General features: G+C 33.3%; 1 protein-coding gene across 2 annotated transcripts in view; it reads left to right on the top strand.

Moving 5' to 3' along the window:
- Positions 1-23736, top strand: part of LOC128678546 (glutaredoxin domain-containing cysteine-rich protein CG31559-like) — a 67873-nt gene that overhangs the window by 16845 nt on the left and 27292 nt on the right. The window contains exons 2-3 of one of the 2 annotated variants that reach the window (XM_053760135.1): positions 8355-8396; positions 18431-20028. In XM_053760135.1, coding sequence (XP_053616110.1) covers positions 18589-20028 — 1440 coding nt within the window. In that variant the 5' untranslated portion in view covers positions 8355-8396; positions 18431-18588. The remainder of the gene's footprint in view (positions 1-8354; positions 8397-18430; positions 20029-23736) is intronic. The other variant, XM_053760136.1, reaches the window with a different exon arrangement.

Genomic DNA, 23736 nt, shown 5'->3' with positions numbered 1-23736 from the left:
TCACTCATAAACTGTTCTTTCTCTATCTTTTCTAAAAGCATTCCTTCCTCACACATAAAGGCAAGGTTTCCACTTAATCAACCAATAGTCTTCACTCAATCTGTTTTAATGAAATTGTATTGGATACAAATAAGGAAATACATACTCTCTCGCCTATTTTTCTCCGCTTCGAACGGCGTCATCTTAGGCACTGACGTCAATAAATACATATTTTAAATAGGTACAAGATTAATTTACAATCATTAGAATTTCGAAAATAATAAACACAATACAGGCAATCCTACATTTGTTCTCTATATATGGGAATTTCAGTATAAAAATATCCCATGTGTTACTCCAGGTTAAGGCTGCGGTGAAGTTTGTTGCGCCGCTTCTTCTTCACCTGCGCTTTGGAAGCCGGCAGTAGACTTAGTTTAAGTATTGTTTTACGTCAATAAGTGATGTATATCATCCTAAATTGAATAAAGAATTTTGAATTTTGAATTTGAATTTGATTCTGACCGTGTACCAAATTTCATAACAATCCGTCCAATAGATTTTGCGTGAAAGAGTAACAAGCATACACCATCACAAACTTTCGCATTATATATATATATTAATAGGATAACTAATATCATATTATAAGTAGGTATTCTAATAACTATTTTATAACTAATATGCAAAAAATATGTATAACATGCTACTCGTATGATAGTCAATTTGTGTTTTGTATCGATTTCTCAGAATGATTCGCATACGATTTCGAATTTAAAATGCATGAAACTTATTTAACGGATTTGGTCAGTGATTCATCAATAAATTCTGTTTTGAAGAAAAAATGACTAAGACTTTCAAAAATAATGCCTTTAAAACACTTTTTCCCTGTGTCTTATTTAATGAACGAGATTTTTTAAACCATACAGAGACATAGAAGAGTACAATTTCACTCATTAAAGATCCTACAAACATAATATGAACAAAGTACAATATTAAAATCACCATCAAACTTAGTCACAATTTAGGGCAACACATAAAAGCTAATTTTCAAGTTGCTCTTTTCAAAAACTACATCTGAAAACACAAGTTTTTCAAATTGTAATATTTCTGTCTACTACTACTGGTCTGCGTCTTTTTCGTAGAGGAATAGAAAGATGACCTGTAAAGAGGTTACGTCACCTAGTGCTTATGCCCACTGCTTACCCGACGTCCTGGGTGAGCGACAAACGCGGCAAAACAGAAAGACGCAGCGCGATTGTATAATACGACGTTTGGCTATTTATCTTCTGACTTATATTGTCGCGATAAGCAGTAAGTAATACACGATCCTCGTTGCAACATTCTGTCGCTTACCTAGCACACTGGGTAAGTGTCGAAGACTTTTCGATGACGCGTCGAGTGAATGACCTGCGACCATTCGGTCACCGATCAATGGGCAAGCGCAGGAGGTAGGGTTGTAAACTTATAAAAAAATATTTCATATAAAAATTAAATACATAAAGAATTGGCTCTTAGTTACACTTTATGTATAAAAATAAAATTAATAACTACATACAAGAAAAATATATATTTGTAATTTTTTTTAGATTGTTTAGTTTTTTGTTTTATATCATAATATTGCGATATCATTTAAAAATAAAATTCTTGAATGTAGGACCAATTGTTAGATTTGTGTACATACATTGCCAACCCTAATGAGTTGTAGTCTCGAACGAGCATGGTCAACCATATTTTTAAATAACATATTTTTTGAATAATGCCGACTCATATGAATCTCGTTTAAATACTGATACGACGATAACATAAGCACAATATCAAATACATACGTGTAATACACGTTTAACTTTGACGCACTTCGGCGCGTAGCGTCGCGCTGCTTTGCTCACCTAGGATAGGCGAATAGGTTAACTCTTTATCTCTCTCTCTCTCTCATTCGAGCCATCTCTTCAGGTTTCTTCATCAGCCATATATTTTCTTCTCCACTTCACACGGTCTTCGACGTCCATTATATGCGTCTACTTGACATAATTCTTAGCGTTTTCCAAGGCTTCCAGATTATCATCTTCATCCGTCAAAAACATGCGTAAGGTCAAATGGAATATCCTCAAATATTGAAGTTAAATGATGTTTTTTTCCGGCGTGAGATTTTAGCTAGTATTCACTTCCTTTTGCTAATCGACATATTACGTCAGATAAATTAATTGTATTCATCTTTTTCATATAATAGTTACTTATATTTTTTGTATACGCCTATATTTCGCGAACCGTGAAGGAAAAATATTCATGCAGTTACGATTGTTGTGATTGCCAAGTCGGTATCTCGTGGTAGAGAATACAGCGAAGTAAAAAAACTATTTCTGATTTCAGGCAACAAAAGGAATCACAAATAGATAGTTCAAGGCTTGTGTTATGGCATTAAGTGTTTTTACCACAAATAAAATCCATTTAGGTCACAATACGTTTTTTGCTCAAACACGCAAAATGTATTAGACGTATTTTGATGAAATTTTGTACACGGGTGTAATATTTTAGAAATTTATGAGTAAATCTTCTGGATCAAAATCTTTTGGATAGTTCTTTAAGAACTAATAAAATTTACACTATTTAAGAAATTCAATCTAAAAAAAATCATAGATAGTTAACAAATACACAAAACACGGATATGTTAAATACAGAAAAACATACCTTTCAAAAACACATACATATTTTTTGCTCTAACTTATGCACGATTGTTCTAACCTTGGTAGGTCGTGAGTGTCGACGAAGTGAACAGATAAACTGACAGACTGATTATTATAGTGACAGAATTTAATGTAAAATGTGTGTTAAGTCTATAAGTTACGCTCCTTGAGAATTAGTTCGTAGAGCAAAAAATCAGCAACATCAAAATGCATCCAAATACAGATACAAAAACTAGTACACAATGGTTTAATTTCACCAACACCTTACTTTTAACTAAAATCAAATGATGGCAGTAAAAAAAAACCTTTAAAATTTGTTTTAATTCCACTGTTCTCTTGTGTCAAATCATTATATGTATATAGTATGAAGTGTGCGTCACGGACACACACTTCATACTTTTCTTTCCATTACATATATCTTCTGACACACAAACTCAGTTCAATTTAGGCAAAAATGAATCTTATTCATACAAAAAATCAAGTCGATGGTACGAATTTGCGATGCAGTTCAGTTTAGGTCGTAAACTGGATCGCGTTAAGAGATGATGGTCTGCCCCCAGGTCTGAACAAAACACGGATATGTTAAAAACATACATTTCAAAGACAAACATATATGTATGTATGTATGTATATATATATATATATTACATATTTTTTTGCTCTAAGATAAGCACGACCGACAGACTCTTTAGTCGAGGTTCAGGCCATCATAAATTCATCCCTTAAGATGATTTTCATTATCATCATGAATTCATCCTTTAGCGGTTTTGTTTAGTCAATTTGTCCTACTTAAAAATATATATACAGATTTTTTTTTTGAGAAAAATGTACATGCGTGAACGAAATTCTTTGGAAAATAAGTAAAATAGGTACCATCTTGTAGTTGCATATACTAAAACATCTTCACTTATCGAAATGAAATAAAGTGAATGACCTTTAACAACAAGCAATCAATTGTATTAGTTTCAACTAGAATCGATTTATACATCTCAATCGACCTACATAAACTGTATCGATTGCATGTTCTGTCTCATTGAGTCGAGATATCGGATCTCGTAACACCTGTGTCGATACTTTCACCTCAAAAATCGAGTTGAAGGAACCAGAAATTGGTTATACAACGATATGTTGAAGTGTAAATCATAAATAAAGTTTCTGGTTATGTTAAAAATGTCTAAATTTTTATAATTTTCTACTCATATTACTGATGCAATTCTGTAATTATAATTATCGCATAATTTAGGAAATAAATTCATATATATATACATCCATCTGCATCACCTATTAGTTGACTGGTAGAAAAAGCCTCAGGCTTGAAGTCCGGTCACATGTTTTTTTAATAAAGTTAAATAAATAAATATACATATGTACTCAGTTCTGAAAAGATTTTTTTCTATTATAAAATATATATTATTATAAATAGGCAGTTGCAAGTTCTTCGACAATATATCAATTTGTTATTCATCAAATCTATCGCCCTTTCTCGGCTACTTCTTTATTTCCTGACTGACAACGACCGGAAATACTGGCTACCTGCGCTCGAGCATAACAAATACTTCTTAACAAAATAAGTTATGGTCATGAAAAAAAAATGTCATGGCGTTTATTTTGTAACGATGTTTGGTGCCTACTTACATTGTTGCATTAATTTGGAACTTTAAATAAGCAGACAAGATTGACGAAAACAGTCTTAAAATTAATTGAGATATACCAAAACAAAATACCACTTTATGAGAGAGATTCTTCATTTAAATTTTGAGCAACATAAAAATAAAAAAGAACGTATTCTGTTTAGTAGGTAACCAATTAGTTTACGATTAAATGTATGCACTCATTACAACCTGTATTTAATAAACAATCTACATTATATTTATCGGTCAAGCGCAAGTCGGTCAATATATGAAAGCCAAGCGTGAGGCACCTGCAAATGCGTTTATAGATAACTTTCAAGTACGCCGGTGATATTAGATACATATGATATGGTTCCGGTGACCTCGTATGAGCGAAGGATACAGGTTCGATTCTTGGGCACCATAAATAGTCAATAGATAAAATTCAATATCTAATTATTTTTACATTGATTTTTACAAATTTTATGGTTTCCAAAACAGTCTATGTCAAATTCTTTTTTGTTTGCTCGAAAAGAAAAATGAACTTTTTTGTCCTTTTTTACAATAGATTACTTTTGAAATTAACTTTCACAATTCTTTTGAAATGTTCACTAAATCACAAGCATAATTACATAGAATTTCAAGAAGTGGGCCCTCAGACCACACGCACATATTTCATGTACTACGCATTTTCCTTTGCCAAACCCTTGTTTTTACAAGTGATATTAAATATTTTACTTGGAAATCTTTGGAATGTATGTCAGGTTTTATAACTGTGTATAATCATTTACATATTCATGGTCAATAAACATTTAAACAATGACACGACGGAAACGCTGCCCAAGCAATATTTATAAATACCATTTCAAACATAACAATACACACAGTTGTTTACGTAATATATTTTTATTTCTAATCAATTTTAATATTTTCCGTTTTGATGATAAATACGGCCCAGGACAGAGATGGTTGGCGTAGATGGATATAGATAGCTTATACACAACAGTGGGTAACTGTGCTGCATATGATGATGAATGGAAGATGAAGTGATAATGATTCTAATATAGGCGATATGATATTAACCTGTCACTATTTCGGAACCGCAATTCCAAAAAATATCCTGTTATACGTGGCTTTCGAGTTTCGCGACTTAGCTCTGTCTACCTCGTAAATTAATATTAAGATATTTAATTTAAACAATAACTTGATAATGAGGTAACATTTATGGCAGGAAAAAGAGTAGAATGGTAAATACTCTCATCGACAACCTTGTACACATTGTACTTAAATTTAATGATGATGACACATGACAGTTGTTTTTTACAGTGAGTAAAAATGTTAAGTCCTCCTATAAGTACTTTTAAACTATCGGTATTTATCAAACAAATAATATAGTGCTCGAGCAAGATATTGGATATATATTTATTATTAGGTATAATCAATCAATTTATTTGCTGATAAATGAGCTTTAAATTGTAATTAAATGTCTTACAAATGGATTAACAATGTAACTCCAGGCCTTAATTATTATCATTACATAGTTAATTGGTAGACAATTTGTCAAAAACATTATTAGGTATACTGAGAACATGCAAATTATAAAAATCAAGGTTGAATGTTTCAATACCAGCTAATCCATCATATTTCATTAAACTGTCATTTGTATTGTAAATGGTTTAGAATGAAATTGTTACTAATATTGTATTATTACAATGTCATGGTTAATAAGCAGTTGTTTCGTCAGCTACGAGATTCTTTTCGGGATTGTTCAGCGCAAAATATACTAGAAAAATATATTACTATAGGAAAAATATATATATATTAGGTATACTAAAATCATATCAATACGGAGCATTTCATATTTAGTGTGGATATAGTAGGAGAGCTGGAGAGAGACGTGGGCGACGTATTGCCGCAGACCTTAGGTAACATCTAATATAATAATAAATTAACTATAATATACTATGGTATTTTTTATCCATTTGATAGGTTAAGTATGATAACATAACAATGTAATAACCATTGTAATTTTTAATAATGGATACTTATAATTTTGGGGTCATTGCCAATATTATTATAGTCTACTATTTAACGAAATCTTCATTGAAACCTTATTTCGATGCGACATTCTTTTTCCTAGCAAAATTTTCCCAAAGTAAATTTAAATTTTCCCAAAAAATTTTATTCTGATAAAATTCTAAATAAAAAAAAATTGAGTCCCTCTGGGGACTCAATTTATTTTCACTTTTGTACTACTTACATTACTCATATAACTGACTACTCCTATAGGTAAATGATTTAGGCCGGAAGTGTTTCCAAAATTCTGGTGCTTTGTACCTACTGTCGCCATTTTTTTTCCCATTATGCATATAAAGTAAGTTCTTTTAAGTGGACATAATACGAAAGAGATATTATTAAATGTGCGTATTTTTCCTTGGAAAGATCCAGCGTAGTGACATTTTAGTGTTTGTAACTGGTTTAAAAAGTTGTTTTATTCGCAACAAAGTTAAAACAGAAGTACTGCATACTTAAAAACTAAATAGAAACGCGTAAATGGCCACTAAATATGGTGGATCGGGTTCGTGACGTTACGAGCAGTGTTCATCCTATATTTGCTGATCATTGTAGGGTTGTCACTTGATATGGGCAGGTTGTAAGAAAGGAGAACAACATTGTACAGAATATGAAAAAGAGTGGGAAAAATAATAGAGGAAGACCGAAGAAGAGATGGATGAACTGTAACATCGATTGAGATCAGATAAGATTGATTGACATCAGAGGGAGAAATGGATGAGGCACACATGCTTTTGCCGACCATAACTAAAATGGTATAGGATAGGTGGATTATAATAATAATAATGATGATATCCTCCGAGATGGAGACGAATAAGTAGGATAGCGGAGCCTGGGCTACGACGCTCAACGGCTGAGGAAACAACCAGGCAAACTCTCAGATGAAAGAGAGAGAGTAAACGAATGATATTCGATTTTAGTACCGTACGGAAAGGGTACAAACAAATGAATCCTATTAATATACCTTTTGTCTCTATCTTTGGCACCAAAATGTAAAAACATTTTTTTTTATTTATAACATACTAGCGACCTGTCTCGGCTTCGCTCAGATAAAAACGTAATAATTTATACAACTAAACCTTCCTCAAGAACCACACTATCTGTTGGTGAAATCAGTGCAGTAGTTTTTGAGTTTATCGCAACAGACAGACTTTGTTTTAGAATATGTATTAGTATTGCAGGTACTTGTTTTAGTGTTGCAAACCTGCTCAAATTCCTTGTGGGGTCATTTAGACATCCATGCAGGATGACTTTGATAAATCGAGTCCAAACTTGTCTTCATTGTATAAACATGAAGTTATACTAGTTTAAATATATTATTGTAAAATTTAAAGTAGTGCCAACCCTACCTAATAGAGAATTCGATCTTACGATGCTATGCAGTTACGTTGAAGGCTAACACGGACAATTTACGACGTTCATTTAATTACTGTCATTAAATAGAGTCCTTTAGTATATTGTAACTTGGTTGTATGATACTTGAATACCCATATAGATTATTTTTAATTGCAAAACATATTTTTAATAACCTTTTGAGATCAAGTTCTGTATGCTTTAGTGAACTTTTTGTAACAAATATTATTAATTAATTTCCGATGCAAATGAGCGATCAACACATCACACAAAGGTGTACCCATTCAATTTTAGACTTTAACACATAATAAATAATAAACACGTAACATAAAGAACATATATACAGCTTAGTGTACAGATAAAGATGTTTCTTTAACGTCTTATCCTTACATATTATACGAGTACAACAAAGTCCACTGCTGCGTCTGTCTGTCTGTTTACGATTAACTCAAAAACTACCGCAGGGATTTTCCTGCGGTTTTCTCCAATAGATAGAGTGATTCCTGAGGAAGGTTTTTATTATGTTTTTACCCGAGCGAAGCCGGGATGGGCCGCTTGTAAATAAAAAATCTCTTCGAAACATCGAGATGTATACCCTTCTATATAAATTATAATCTATGTGAATTCGCTTATGAAAAATAATGTTAATTTTTTGTTTCAGGTGAAAACTTCATCTAAAATTTGTGATTACTTCGATAATTGTGTAAGTAACAATGTTTCAACCTAATTTCCTCACACTATATATTATATTTACCTCAACTGACACATGCACACTTATGGTCTCACATTCATTTCCTACCGTAACCATGTTCCTTTTTGTTTATTTCTTTTAATTAACATTCACAATTGTAGTCTTTATGGAAGTAGCAGGTCATTCCCATCACGAGTATCATTAGATTACTCACTGGGAAGTCTTAGCCTTATATTATAACCAAGATTACTGGAATAAATGACTATTTTATTTATTTATTTTAATTTCATCAAGAAGTTTATTTTTATAAAAGACGGGTATTAAGTGATAAATATAAAAGCGAAAAACACTCATTCACTCATCGCTATATCTAGAAAAATACTAAGCCAATGAAGATAAAATTTGGCGCGAAAATGGATTGATATTAGGCGACGCCCGCTAATAATGGAATGGAAATTCCTGCCCAAGGGGATGAAATATGAACTTTGAAATTTTACTTCTATCCTGTTTCTTTTGCAAATAAACGCGAGCGAAGCCGCGTCCAAAAGCTCGTTTAGTGATAAACTTAGAAATCCCTTTTAGAGGTTCTATAGAAAAGCACTCAGCCAATACTGATTATATATATACCTTTGCCTTCGTCGAAATCTCAAACAATACGCTTTTAAGTCGTTGTCCAAACAAAAACACTTAAAACACGTCCGTCGGTTTCTAATGGACGTCATTATAGCAACGGAACGTAACACAATATAGGAAAGTACAGAAGGAACTCTCAAATACGTTGTACCTTAATACGTAAAGTCCCTTGTATGTACATTATGTACTTTTATATATTATTAGAAAAAAGCATTGTAAGAAACAATAATGATAAGCCCTTCTGGCATGATAGGGACCAACGCTGTTCAAATGAGTTTCTTTCGCCATTTCTTCTCAGCAGTGGTCGTTCCGAAATGCCAGTAGTTTGTAGCTTGTGAGAAATATGATGAATTTGAATTTTGAATTTATATACTCTTTTTGCTGGCACAGTCTCTAATCCTCGCGTGTTCCCGGTTAAGTCCGGAGCTGTGATGCCCCGAAGCTCAGGTTTGGCGTAAAATATCAACCATTAAATTTTGAAAATTTGGCTGGGCTTTTACAACTGTCTGCCTGTCTGACGTATACCCTCTTTGGTGATGCCATTATTGCCTATCAGCTTTTAATAAATAAATACCTCCTTTTGTATTATTTGAGCTTTAAATGCCTTGTCAGTATCTGTCCTTTCCATTCGTTGTGATCACATCCTCAAAACTGCCTGGGAGATAATCAAGGTATCTATAACAAAGTACATTCTCAGGTAAAATTGTGGAAGCAAGACAGATATAAGAAATCGTTTGTATACTACACCTAATACAGAACGGTGCGGTCTTTTGTAAACATTTTTTTAAATAGTTTTATCGAATTGTACGGGAATTAATCCTGTTATGAACAATCAGAATCTTTTCCATTTAATACAAATATAAAGTTCATACATTTCATTTTTATGTTAAAAAATACTAAATTTCTAAACAACAGCACCTCTTATAATTGGCAGAAAAGTTGTGTAATTTAGAGCTAGCTGAACTAGGTGTTGTGAATTAGAAAACACTACAGTTGCAACTGAATTAGATTAAAAACTTTCGTTCCAGTTATTAAGAAATTTCAATCTGACAATTAGAAACTAAAATTGATAAAAATTACTAATTTTAAATATTGGAAAAATTATGATTTCTTAGTTTACAACGTTTAGAATGGAATAGAAATAATTAGAATTTCATGTTTGATTTGTTGTTGTGACACGTTTAACTATAAATCACTTGAATGAGTCAGCATTTTTAATAATAAATAAATAAACATATAAAAATTACATAAAATTTGCCTACACTGGCAATCGATACCAGGACCTCCAGATGGCGAACGAGCGTTATTACTACTAAGCTATAGTCGTCAAATTTAGTACTTCAGTTAAAAGTTGCACCATATTTCGTCGAATGTATCAAAGGCAGGGCGCATCATGGCCTTGACTGCTTGACTTTTGGGACCCACAAAATGTCGGGTTCGGCTTCATTTCAAAGGCCAATCGTATTAGAAACTCATAATAGTAATAGTAATCATATGCACCTCGTAGCGAGGAATTAATAAGGCAGGTGCCATACGTGCTATTATTTTCAAATTATTTTCCAATAAATCACATCACTATGTTTGACGACCTCGGTGGCGCAGTGGTAAAGTGGTAAAGAGAGGTCCCGGATTCGATCCCCGGTCGGGTCAAGATGGAAAATGATCTTTTTCTGATTGGCCCGGGTCTTGGATGTTTATCTATATACGTATTTGTTATAAAATATAGTATCGTTGAGTTAGTGTATCCCATAACACAAGTCTCGAAATTACTTTGGGGCCAGCTCAATCTGTGTGATTTGTCCTAAATATATTTTTTATTTATTTATGTCATCAAACAAAGCTTTTGAGTGATAAATTTAACAGTAGAGGAACTTCATTTGATCTATTTTGAGTGCTTTACTACTTACGTGCTTTTTGAAGAAAATGTTTCGATAATTTGCATTATACGAAAAATAATTACAGAAGAAAAAAGTGTTTGTGTGTCATTATTATCGCATGTCATGGCAAAACTCGAAATAAATCCTTCATGAACTATAAGAAAAGAAAGACAAGAAAATTGAGATTATTAGCACTTACACGCATCTTGGAGATGTGTTTGTAAGTGTGTGTGTAAATAGTATCGGAACCACTCATGTTCACACATCAATTTCAAAAGTATTTTTGAGTGTACATGGTATTTTTTTTATCCCGATATTCCCACAGTAGAAAACCACGGGGCGCAGCTAGTGTAGAATAAGATTTGAAGTTTTGAATTTCATTACGATATACTTTCATGATACTTTATACAATTTAGTTAAATAGACACGAGTATATCTAGTGTGAACACTGGTAGTAAAAGTCGCATGAAACAACTATACTATTGTGTGTGTGAACGAGCTCGCTTTACGTGTGAACAAGGTCAAAAATGTAATTAACGAAAACTACGTGGATACTATGTTTGACGACCTCGGTGGCGCAGTGGTAAAGTGGTAAAGAGAGGTCCCGGGTTCGATCCCCGGTCGGGTCAAGATGGAAAATGATCTCTTCTGATTGGCCCGAGTCTTAGATGTTTATCTATATACGTATTTGTTATAAAATATAGTATCGTTGAGTTAGTGTATCCCATAACACAAGTCTCGAAATTACTTTGGGGCCAGCTCAATCTGTGTGATTTGTCCTAAATATATTTATATTTATTTATGTCATCAAACTAAGAAAAGTATATAAAATTGTATGTCCTGAGTATTTTTATAGGCGATTTGATTTTGTATGGGAATGCCTCTATAACCGACGCCGGCCGCATTACCACATGTCGGCACCGGTGCTGTATGTCATCTACGGTATACGGCCTCCCTTGTTTTAAAACTATTTTTGTTCTTATAGCAATGTTTATAGACCAACATGTGGTTCCACTAATGAAATATTAGGTCCTTACATATGAAATTGGCGTTTTGTTGTACTGGCAACTTTAATCACAAATTTCTCCTCTTTGGTTAGGAATTCCAAATTCAAATTTATACAGCTATTTCACATGCTGCACCTAATATTTCGGAATAAACCTAAAAGCTGAACACTGGTTGACTGTTCAGATCACTAGAGTTTTGGCATGCGACTACTGGTCGTATAATTCATGTGAGATGCCTTTACGCGAAATAAATTAAGTCTGACTATTAGAATAACAATCGATAAGAAGAGTTGTAAAATAATCACGATGATTAATGTAATCCGATTACTTATTATTAGTGTAATCATGATTGAAAGTAATCATGATTATTTGTCATCTGATTACATGACATTTCCAATTTAGTTGGTTAGCTCCAACTCTGGTAAAGAATAAATACTCTGGCATTTCTTTTTGTTGCAATATTATCAATCGTATTGCATTATTTTAAAGTATAATAAATTCAAATGCAATTCGCAACACCTCCTTTTCCGTATTAAGATGAATGTATGCGCATACGCACAAAAAGAGATTCCTTACGAACTGTTACAAGAGAATTGTCAATACACGCCTTAATTTATTCTAGAGTATAATAGTCTTACACGATGTATGTCTGTATGTAAATATTACTTTCACTGGCGAGCTGAAGAAAGGGGTAAGGAAAGTAAAATTACTAATCACCTCGTTTGTTTGGTGAAATTTTTGTAGTTAGTGTCGTTTACGATTGATTGTAGTTCGTCTAGGTTCACACGATTACTGTTTCTTAATAGACAAACTTAGGATTTGTTACCGGCAATTGTTTGATGGAAATCTGGTCTATAAAGCATATGGGTCGTAAAGAGTCTTGAGCTAAGCTAACTTTTTGTTTTTTTTTTCTAAAATAGGGCCCATCACTAGTAGCTACTAGTGAAGGGCTCTAGTTTTGAAAAATCAAAATGAAATTAATCACCTTCCGTAAACAGTTTAAGAATAGATTAGATAAAATCTCCAAACTTAAAGACATACAACTTTTAGAGTTATTAAATAAATTAATAAATGAAAACACAGAATTTAATTATTCCTCGAATAGCGCCTGATACTATTCGGTGCTAATAAAACAGGTGTGCAAAACGGATTAGATATTCAATTTCGAACGCGGTCAAGTATTTTATTTGAAACACCGGCCTCTATACAATAGACAGACAGTGGCGAGCGTTAAATAAATCGAAAACACATTATAATAAAATATTATATAGATTAGATTTTTTCTTAAAATATACAATTAGTTATTATTTAAATAAATCTCCAACAGACCAGATAATTATTATTCTGAGAACACAAATGTCACGTTGTGTCAACATACTTAGTTGTGATTAAGTTTTAGAGGAATGAAGTAAGTAATAGACCAATTTACGGTCCCAACAGACATCCGTTATTTAGAAAATATTTGTGTCATATTACAGCGACTAGGATATTGTGTAATCTGTTTATGGTCTTGCAATAGGGTCACATTTTTTTATATTATTTACTATTCGAAGGAACTAATATTTTAAAAAATATTGTAATAAAGACAACGCTTTCAAAGATATCACAACAACAAAATCCTTAAGACTTCACGTTTTAGTATCATTATAATAATTATATTATAATGATACTATATTATAATGATATATATTTAGTATCATTAGATACTAAAAGGTGAAGTCGTAATATTTTAGCAAAAAAAGCTGTTTGATTTTGACAGCTACCTTGAATTTTGCGTTTAAGGTGATTGCATCTTAATAAAAGTATTAATTTTTATAATGGACTTTCCAACCATCCTTCCAGCTGCATTGTTACAGTCAATACATTATGACAATTGTCTTAGATTATCTATTTTATATAGAATATAATATTACTGTAATTTTCTCACCTTGTGTATAGGTATATAGGTGATTTTTACTTAGCTAGCAGCAGCTTATGCTGCTAGCTAAACCAATGTAATCTGTGATAAAAATATAATCACTAATTTAAAATATTATTGGATTATATAAATCTTGGTTACAAACAAAATTAATCAATAATCATTTCTGTCGGCACATGTAAAATCATTATTATAATGTCAGAATTAATAAAGTAAATGTCAAGTATCAATAGAGTTATTCTCGAAACCGATCATTAAACACATGAGATGGAAAACCTTGAAACTCCTACAAAATAACAGGCTCGCCTCGCCACGTGACCCCACTTGAATACCAACATCTTCATTACCATGAACAAAATTATGCTTGTCCACGGATTCGACCACGTGAAAAACAGTACTTATTGCAAAAATCTATACATATGATAAAACTGTAAGTAGGCTATGGTACATAATATAAGATATTAAAGAAAAATAATTATGGATGGTCTTTATGGAACTAACAGAAGCCAAAACATATATTTTTTTAGAATTTTTGTCTGCCTGTCTGTATGTATGTTTGTCCTTAAATTTAAGTGGACAATTCTGATATATCTAATTCTAACGCGAGGTTTAATTACGTCCATCCGTAGACCGTGTTACTCGTTCCTCATTGTAAGGTATCCTCATAAGACGCAGTAATAAAAATGCTATTTAATAACTTTCAACACTTTTCCTACAGACATTAAAGTCCACCTGTTCTCTTAGTAGGCACACTTTCTAGCCGCGATTGTCAACAAACCATACAAATGTTATGTAACATTGACCATAATTTTAGATTATTAGTCATTGTACTATGAAATTGTTCGACACTCGAATGAAATTCAATTAAGAAAGTATTAAAATGCCATAAAAGTTATGGACTTATTGACAGGTATTCTGAATAGATAATTGTGTGATATAATAAATATTATTTTTCGGTAAGATAGGTTACCTAAATTAATGTATGTATATAAATACTAAAATGACTGACAACAAAGCGCCTGCGATGATTATTAATTATTTCTTTAACAATTTGCCCGCCATATTTTTCAATTAAATTCAATTGCACGAGAAATGGGCCCGAGGTTCACAATTTCTAAATGTCAAAAACAATAATTTATTATGAAACTTGTCTGACATATTTAATTGAATTTGTTATACATAATTTTTAAGTTATTTTTGAAAATAATAATGAGATGAAAAATTTCTGGTATCGAGCGGGAATTGTCTGACATTACTGACATTATGTCAAAGTGATGTTACTATTTTAGACTCAAAAATAATTTAGAATTAAATACAATAAATGACGTAAGTACCAATTAAGACAATTTACACAAATACATTCTCGTTAACTTTCTTTTAATACTTTCCTAATAATAAGTTTTACCTTTTTTTAACAGAGAAAAATAACTTTCCCTACGTACTTACCTACGTACGCCAATAGTAAAAGCATACTTTATTAAAGGAAATATATAAGACTATTATAATTAATTACTTTCTCTTATTTAACATAAATCTGATGTCATACTTCCTTTGCAAAATTAATCTACTAATATATATATGTATATGGTCATAAATATATTTATTTTAATAAATAGTAACAGATGCTTCAACTTGGTTAGATCTCGCCGACCAACAGAAAGGGATGCATGTATTTCTGCAATTTATTTTATAACGAAAAATAGAAATATATTTTAACAGATTATGCTACACTAGATAAAGAATTTTATTAGAAAGTACACAGTTTTCCATTACACGTTGTACTTAGTCATAATACTCACAATCGATTGAATAAAAAATGGTGGCAACCGTTTAGTCAATTGTGACCACATTGTATTTTATAAAACTATATGACTTTGTACAAAAAATCTTTATATAGTGGTAGCATAATCTGTTAAAATATTTGTTTATTTTTCACTAAGAAACAAAAGAATTTGATAAATGAGGTATAGTGGCGCTTCTCTTTCATTTGCATAGCTGCATCCCTTTCTGTTGATCGGTTGGATCCATATATTATTTTTTTTATCTATGGATCCAAACAAGTCTACTCTATACCTATCTCAAGTTTACTTCTAGCCAATTTACGAAATATTTTATTTTTCTAGTTCATTTCGTGCGAGAGTTTCCATAGTATGAACATTTATACTTTTTTCTTCTCGCCACATTGTATTGTCAAATATAATCATAATAATAAGGTGAATTTCATTGTTTGTTTGTTTATAATTGACAATCTAAGCCATTGTTTCTGTTACCTGTTAAGATTGGAAGAGTACACACGTGGAATTCGAAGTGAAAGTGAATTGATAACTTTCTATATAATGTCACTACCACTAATAATATTTATAGGTACGACAATAGTATAATTCAAGTATTTTAATGATGTAACATCCTCTCGCTTTCCTAGAATGAGGGACGGAAGGGAATTGGTGAATAATCAAGTGTGGCGTCAATCATATAATTTCCTACATGACTACTCTTGACTATCACATAAATAATCCTAACTAAGATTATAAATGCCAAAGTAAGTTTGTTTTACTTGTTACCACTTCATGCCCTATCTAGTCAACCAATCTTCTTGAAATTTCGCGTAGATGTAATTTATAGTATAGAGAAGGACAAAGTACATTTCATCCCGGAAAAATAACTGTTCCCGTAGAAAATTTACGCAGGCGAATCCGCGGGCAACAGCTAGTTTTATTTTATATATTCCCATGCCGGTCTAAGAAGAAAGAAAAACCTAAAATGTGTCAGCTGTTTTTCCTCCCGCGCAGATTGTAAAAGTCATTCAAGGGACAGGGCTTAAAATAAGTCGGTAAATAAGCCTATTCGCGAATGTGGGCTCAGTCTCTCCCGTAACGGATAACGACGTGGTTACATACATGTAGTTTAATAAGAACACCGTTTCGTGGCGAATTCTTTTTTTGTTAATCATCAAATGAAGTGAGATTCCGGAAACAACTTATGCAATCTTCACGGCATAATGACCATAACTTTACCATGGTTCGAATACCATAGCGCAATCGAAACGAAATCGTTATAAACACCTCATCCATGAAAAGTATGGCGAATAGACTGTGACTAACTGATTGTCATATTTGTGATTTCGAAGTTTCACTCTCGATATCTAACTGGTAGGTTTAACTTTTTGTAAGTGGTTTTTATTTTTAATTTCGTTAATTGGACTCTCATAAAGCGCATTTTTAGTACCAAAGGACGAAAGTCTCACTATAGAGTAGATTTGCAGTGAGATGCAGCTACAATTATTCTTTCTTATCATGTGTGTTATTACAGTATACCTAACTGGTGTCAGATTTTATTCAAGGCATCTGATATGACTTTTACGACTACCTACCTACATCTAGTAGTGGATGTATGCCATTAGTGAACTAAACTATCAACCAGAGGGCTAAGTGCAGGTTAGCATTTCACTTCACTTCACCATCGAATGGATTCGAAGTGTGACGCAGCGAACCAATGTAAAAACCAATTGTTACAACTCATGTGGCCCGGAGTAGAATTCGAACCTGGGACCTTTCGTTCATCGACGGATGGTCCTAACCACTGGACCACTCCACCGCTTCACCTGCTCATGGTTATTTTTGATGTAGTGATTGTTGGAAAGCTGAAGAGTGACATAGGCTATTTTTTGTCGTGGGCATAACAGCGAGCAAGAACTAGTTTTCTATAAATTGCTGTGTATGCTAGAACTACCTACAATATTTTTATATTTTTGTTTTGATTGATTGTTCCCCATAACGTGCTTGGTTTACCTATAATTGGTCAAGCAATTAGAATGAACCGTATGTAATATCTTGTATCTATAGTTGTTTCGGCTGTTGGTTAACTGAATAAATAAATAAACACACTAAAACTTACAGTTGTACAATATAATTTGTAGCCACTATTATGTCGGTGTACTATTAGGTATTACAGAAATACGGAATTCCATTCGGATGGCTTCAAAATTGTTTTCTGCTTGTGCAACTTAAGTGCCAACTGTACTATGGACACTCCCTTCGACTACTTACATACGCAAGCAATCGAAAATCAACCTTATTTTATGGGAAAACGGTGTAAATTAACATTATAATTGTATTTGTTTACAATACAATTTATAGTATAGTTGCGCTACAAGTTGCGTATAATTTTAGTGAAATAGATAAACTATGTGACTTGAGCAAACGTCAAGTATGGCGAAAGTGTGTTTACGTGATGTTTATATTAAATATTTACACGAATTCACCCATATTCATAATATCGGTCAGTATGTTCATAGAAAGTCACGTATAAAGAGTTGCGTATCTCCTTTTGACGTAAAAATATACCGCGAATTTATGTTTCAAGTTGATTTTCATATTGCTTAAAATTTGAGAAATAAATTGGTACCAAAAGTTTTACTTTTAGGTCTATTGTCAATGGCAAGCTTTATATTGATATGCCTTCTAAAAATAAATATTATTTTCATGTAACGTTAGTAGAATTTATTTTCACTACCTCGTCGTCCTACGTCCTATCGAGTCAAAATCCAATCTCCAATCTTTTTTCCAAATAGTAATAGTTCCCTGAATTAACCTGTAATTAACTTGTCCGCAGGTGTAAACAAACGTCGTGTGCCACAAAGAAGCAGCTGTGCGGATTATTGACCCACTGCGCCCGCGCCGGAAACATTATGCCATATACACACTAAGCAAAGCGGACCTGCCGACACCGCGAGGAATTCACCGTTAATTATGCTAGCTTATTAGCACGCCATGATGGAAGGACCGACATCCCGTCCCACTGTGGAGTACATCCCACCCCTGCCGACGAAGCAGAGAAACTCGACGACATTCACACAAATAACTAATGAAACGCTAAACGGGTTTGACGCCACAGACGGTCGATCCAGCATCGACTCGCTAAGTTCGATGCACTCTCTCATCCTTAATTCTAAGAGCTCCTCTGCAACGGTATTCATAGCGGCGAATCAGTCAGACAGACCCGCGAGCACGCCTAGCCCGGACGCCCCAGTCAATGGCCCACATGTCGTCACTATCAGAATCAACACGGACTCGGACAAATCCAAAGCACCAAAAATATCCAGCGTCCATCTTAAGAGTGATATAGATTTCGAAACGTTCAAATTGCACGAAAGAAAAAACAACAGTCTAGTTAGAATCAATGTGGATGAAACCAGGCCGAAGATATTAGAAAATGAAGACACGACTAAGGTAGATAAAGCGCCTTATATCTACTGCAATTCTTATGTTAATTCAATGACAAATATGGTCATGTCGAGCGGACAGTGCTCACCAAGCGATACCCTAGACTCCGGCACTTGTAGCGATCTAGATGGCACTCCTCCGCCGCTGCCTAAAAAGAAATCTGTCAAAAATTCTTCCAAAAAAGCTGTATCTGTCACAGTTATCAGTTCCAGAAATGGATCAAGCCAAAGTGAAGTGGATTTCGAAGACAACGATTCTAACATATCGTGCGATTCCCTCAACAGTAGTGAGCTGAATGGAAGTGTGCACGCAGATGAAAGTCATATCGATTATGCTATGAAAAAAGAAAACAAACCAACTGTTGATCCACCTATCGCGCCAGAGATGCCATCGTACACCAAAACAACAAAAGATAACACTTTTTTGCCCATAGGCTTACTCCAAGATATCAGAGACCGTTCAGCTAAACTCAATACCATCGAAACTGAAAGCGAAGTAAATCAAGATACCGACCAGAATATCAATGAAAATGCTAATATATCAAAAGAAAGCGCTCAACTCACTTCGTTCCGTTTAGTTTCTCAGCTTAATGGAGGAGCGAAGAAAAACGACGACCACGAATCATTACCGGCAAATTCGAGTAAAACTCCGCTGATTAGCGAGAGTACGTACGAGGAGAGAAAAAATCAGGATAAATTGAAGCATGAAAAAATATGTTATAGTAGTCATTACTTCGATACGGACAAATTTTACGACTTCCATTTGAACGAGAAACAGTTCGATGAAAAACCGCCAGTGAAAAGTGTAAGTGTTAGTGGTAAAAGTGACTGTGATGGTTCTGAAGTGGAATTTTTTGCCGGGATCAAGGACTACAAAGCTGAAGAAGCGCCATCGACGATCAGGAGTTCAAAAGGGACGATACGAGGCGTGAAAAATCGCGTGAGGGCCGGCATAGCGACATTCCTTCAAATGCAGAGCACTACAAAGGTAATTTTGCAAACTTATTTTTTTTTATTTCTGCCAGTTTTTTTGTGTCAAGAGTCTCGTTACACACGTACTGGATTTGGAGGTCAGCGCAGAATGAAAGTGTGGTTCAGCACGTACATTTGTATATTAAAATTTTCAATAATGTCGCTTGGCATGTGGGAATGTTATTGAGTATTGAACCTTCACGGCGTGTTGGTGCGCACAATGGCAAGGAGCAGGTACCAACGGAGGAACAATTGACACAGGCTGTTTAATTACAATTGAGAATTATGAACGGAGGTATACGTAAGAGACGGTCTGGTTTAATGTACAAACAATGCCGATTGTCATTCTAATTAGATATTGCTTCTTTTATGCGTGTCAAACGGCCGTTTACATAACTTCTTGACAAAGTTTTGATATTAATTGTGTTGAAAATGTTTTATAGGCGGAGAACAAAATGCCAATTTAAAGTAACTCATTGTGAAATAACTAACGCGCGAAATTCGATGCTTTAATACATTTAAATATACAATACAGCGTTAACATAACTACAAAGAAAATAATTTCTTACTAATTATCAATCTTAAAGTAGTCAGTTATCGTAACTACTAAGTGAGAGATTTATTGGACAGATTTAAAGTAGATTTTCAAAATATGTAATAAAATTGAATAATGCCCAAGCCAAATTATTTATCAAGCATATGATTATTTGTACATTAAACATAGTAACATAATTCGGACAATTTCTACACATTTTTTTTTTGCATCCATCCACTTCCTTTCAAGACGAGTCACCGGAAACAGCCATCCAGTTTTCCGAACAAGAAAGAAGAAATCTTAGGGAAAGTGCCTGATTGCGGCAAAAAATGTTGTCGTCGACTGGTGCATTGTTAGATGTCGGATGTCGGAAAGTCTTTGATATCAGTTTTTCTCCGATTGAGTATTGAAATGTTTTCTTTCTAATACATCTAATTATAATTCGATTATGTGTTGATTGCTAACTCACGTGGAATTTGCAGTTTCTATATTTTTTCTGTTTGATAGTTTGTTTTCCGTGATCCCAATCTATCCGTTTTATAATTTGAATCTATTCATAGATGACTTCTGGTAAAGAAAACTTAACAAAAGTTATATTTGAATTATTTATCAGCTTTTTAGTTATTTATGGGAAATGAAGACGGCCAACAGCAAAACCTATGGCGTCCCACTGCTGGGAAAAAACGTCCACTGCTACCTTATTTTTTGCCAAGAATGTTTGTCTATGAAAGCATAACTCTTGAATCACATTGTCACACACACAACAATCAATGAAACTACGCCAAAACAATCAAAACGATGACAAGCTAAACAGATAAGCTTCAACAGATATAATTGCAGCTACAAATCAAATGATAGCATGTTTGAAATAACTGAATTATGGACAAAAAGCGGAATCCATTAAACTACAGATCTGTGTCCGGTAATAATGGCTGAGGTGGAAAAAATTGTAAATGCTACAAGTCTAGTCCGTTCTGTATCACGGAAACGTATCTATCATCTTCTACTTAGTTTCTTTTTTTGTAATGATTTTGTAATTGTGTATGATTTTTGAATAAAATCATCATTCATTCATGACAGCATTGCCATGTTGAATTGCGTTGATTATTATTTGTGGGAAGGATTCTCCATCATCATTCGACACTTCGACCGTCGATCTTCTTTAATCTCAAACTTAAATTACTTATTTGCATAAATAGGTGAGACAAGACGGTATATAAATTACATCTATTTCATGAAATAATTAATTGTCTCTCTTACTCTCTCAACCGACAGTTTTCCCGATGACTTCCGTCGCCATAAAGCATCCAGATTCCATCCAGAGTCCAAACAGGTCTCGGCATCCTTAGTTATCAGACCTAGTTGACAAGCATATCATGCTTGACGATATTAAGCACTTCTTTAGTTTGTTCTTTCTATCAAGGGCAATAGATAAGCTTATGAAAAAAATTACAAAACTGACAGCCTATACCTCCGTTTAGAGAATTTAGTATGATTGTTAACAAGCAAATGATTTGTAAACAATACACTCTTCCGCATTTGGACAGCCTTGAGAAACTAGCCTTCTCACCACGCTCTGTCTACAAACGACATTCACTTGTTTCATAAGTTTCTTAATACTGCCAATGGTAAAAATACTCAGTCATATTATTATATTCAAACAGTCAATTTAATAGTTAGGCATTACCATAAAGATAAGATATTAAATATTTTACCTATTACGGTAATACAATTTAGTAAGCATAAAACTTTTTAATTAATACAAGGAAAAAACATAGTCATAAAAGATTAAGATTTCTACAATCCTAACTAATATTATGAATGCGACATGCAACTGTGAGTTTGTTTGTTTATTTGTTACCTCTTCACGCTCACTCACTCAGTTAATCTTCTAGAAATTCACTCCATCTCGGTAAAAAGTATTTTACGTGAAATCGTCTAACACTGACCCGGTCTCTTGGAGACTAAATTAACATTTACATTTCCAACGTTGCACATTTATCATTATATACCTGTGTTATTACGATGATACTTTAATGATATCAATAAGATTTTATATATTGTTTATAACTAAACTTTAATTAATAAGTTACCTACATTAAATTAGGCTTTTTATAATTCTTCCATGACAAAACATTATTCTATAATCGACATTGCATCGCGGAACTTTCAGAAATACAACCTTGACTTTTTCCGCGGCACTTTCGTTGGCGTAAAAAATATGACATTGCTTCACGTAGCGTTAGTCATTCGCCTACGTTCTTTACATACAGTTTAATGTCTCGGTTACTGTAACTGAGATTTCTAATTGACTCAGTTCCAACGATTTAATACAAACTGAGTTCTGCTTGCACGAATTTGGGTATAAAATTGAATGTATCTATGAAATATACTTGTTATATTAAACTTATAATTAATTTGTGTGCAGCTCAATTCGAAAAATTCAATTCAATTTTATTAAATTCGAAAAATATTCTCGAAATTTAAATGCATTAATGTAAAGCATAAAACTAAAATAATAAAGATATCTTCTTATTTAATTTTCAAAAGAACCAATAATTTAATAGATCTCCATATTGTATTGGTAAACATCTGCCTAAAAACAATGGCAACACAAAAAACACTAATCCTACAGCACGACGTTAAAGACGTTCGAAATTCAAATTCAAACTCGGAATGCGACCTGCCAATACATAGTATATTTTTTAATGTGTGATTATAATAGCACGGAAAATCAATCGGATATAGGTAGTTGCGTTTTTTTCGTCAGTGTATGTGTGTGAAGCGTCAAGCGTGTAATATAATTACATGCATATGCTTCTTGTAATTATTTGCTGTGCACGCTCCCGACAGTTCCGTCCGGCGAATCGGTGTGATGCTGATTGATGCATTGTCTTGACATATCCGTGAGAAAGAATTTTTTTATACTATTATTATTTATGTACTTAGCATAATTATTACTTGTGCTGTCAACAGCATTATAGCATACTTACTTAAAACTGCAAAGTCGTTGGTTTAAGTAACCAAGTCTAAAAGTGCACTATCAAAATTTATAGGGAAATATGTTTGAACATTTTTATGAATGCGCATTTTTAGAGCACTAGGCTTTTCGCGCCTAAAATCTCAATAATCTGACGTTAGCAATGGCGGCAAGAGAAAGGAGGGGCGGGATTCTAAAAACTGAAACCA

Source organism: Plodia interpunctella, chromosome 20 (genome assembly GCF_027563975.2).
Source record: "Plodia interpunctella isolate USDA-ARS_2022_Savannah chromosome 20, ilPloInte3.2, whole genome shotgun sequence".
NCBI lineage: Eukaryota > Metazoa > Arthropoda > Insecta > Lepidoptera > Pyralidae > Plodia > Plodia interpunctella.
Note: the sequence above shows the minus strand (reverse complement) of the source record. Positions and strands in the feature narration are given on the sequence as shown.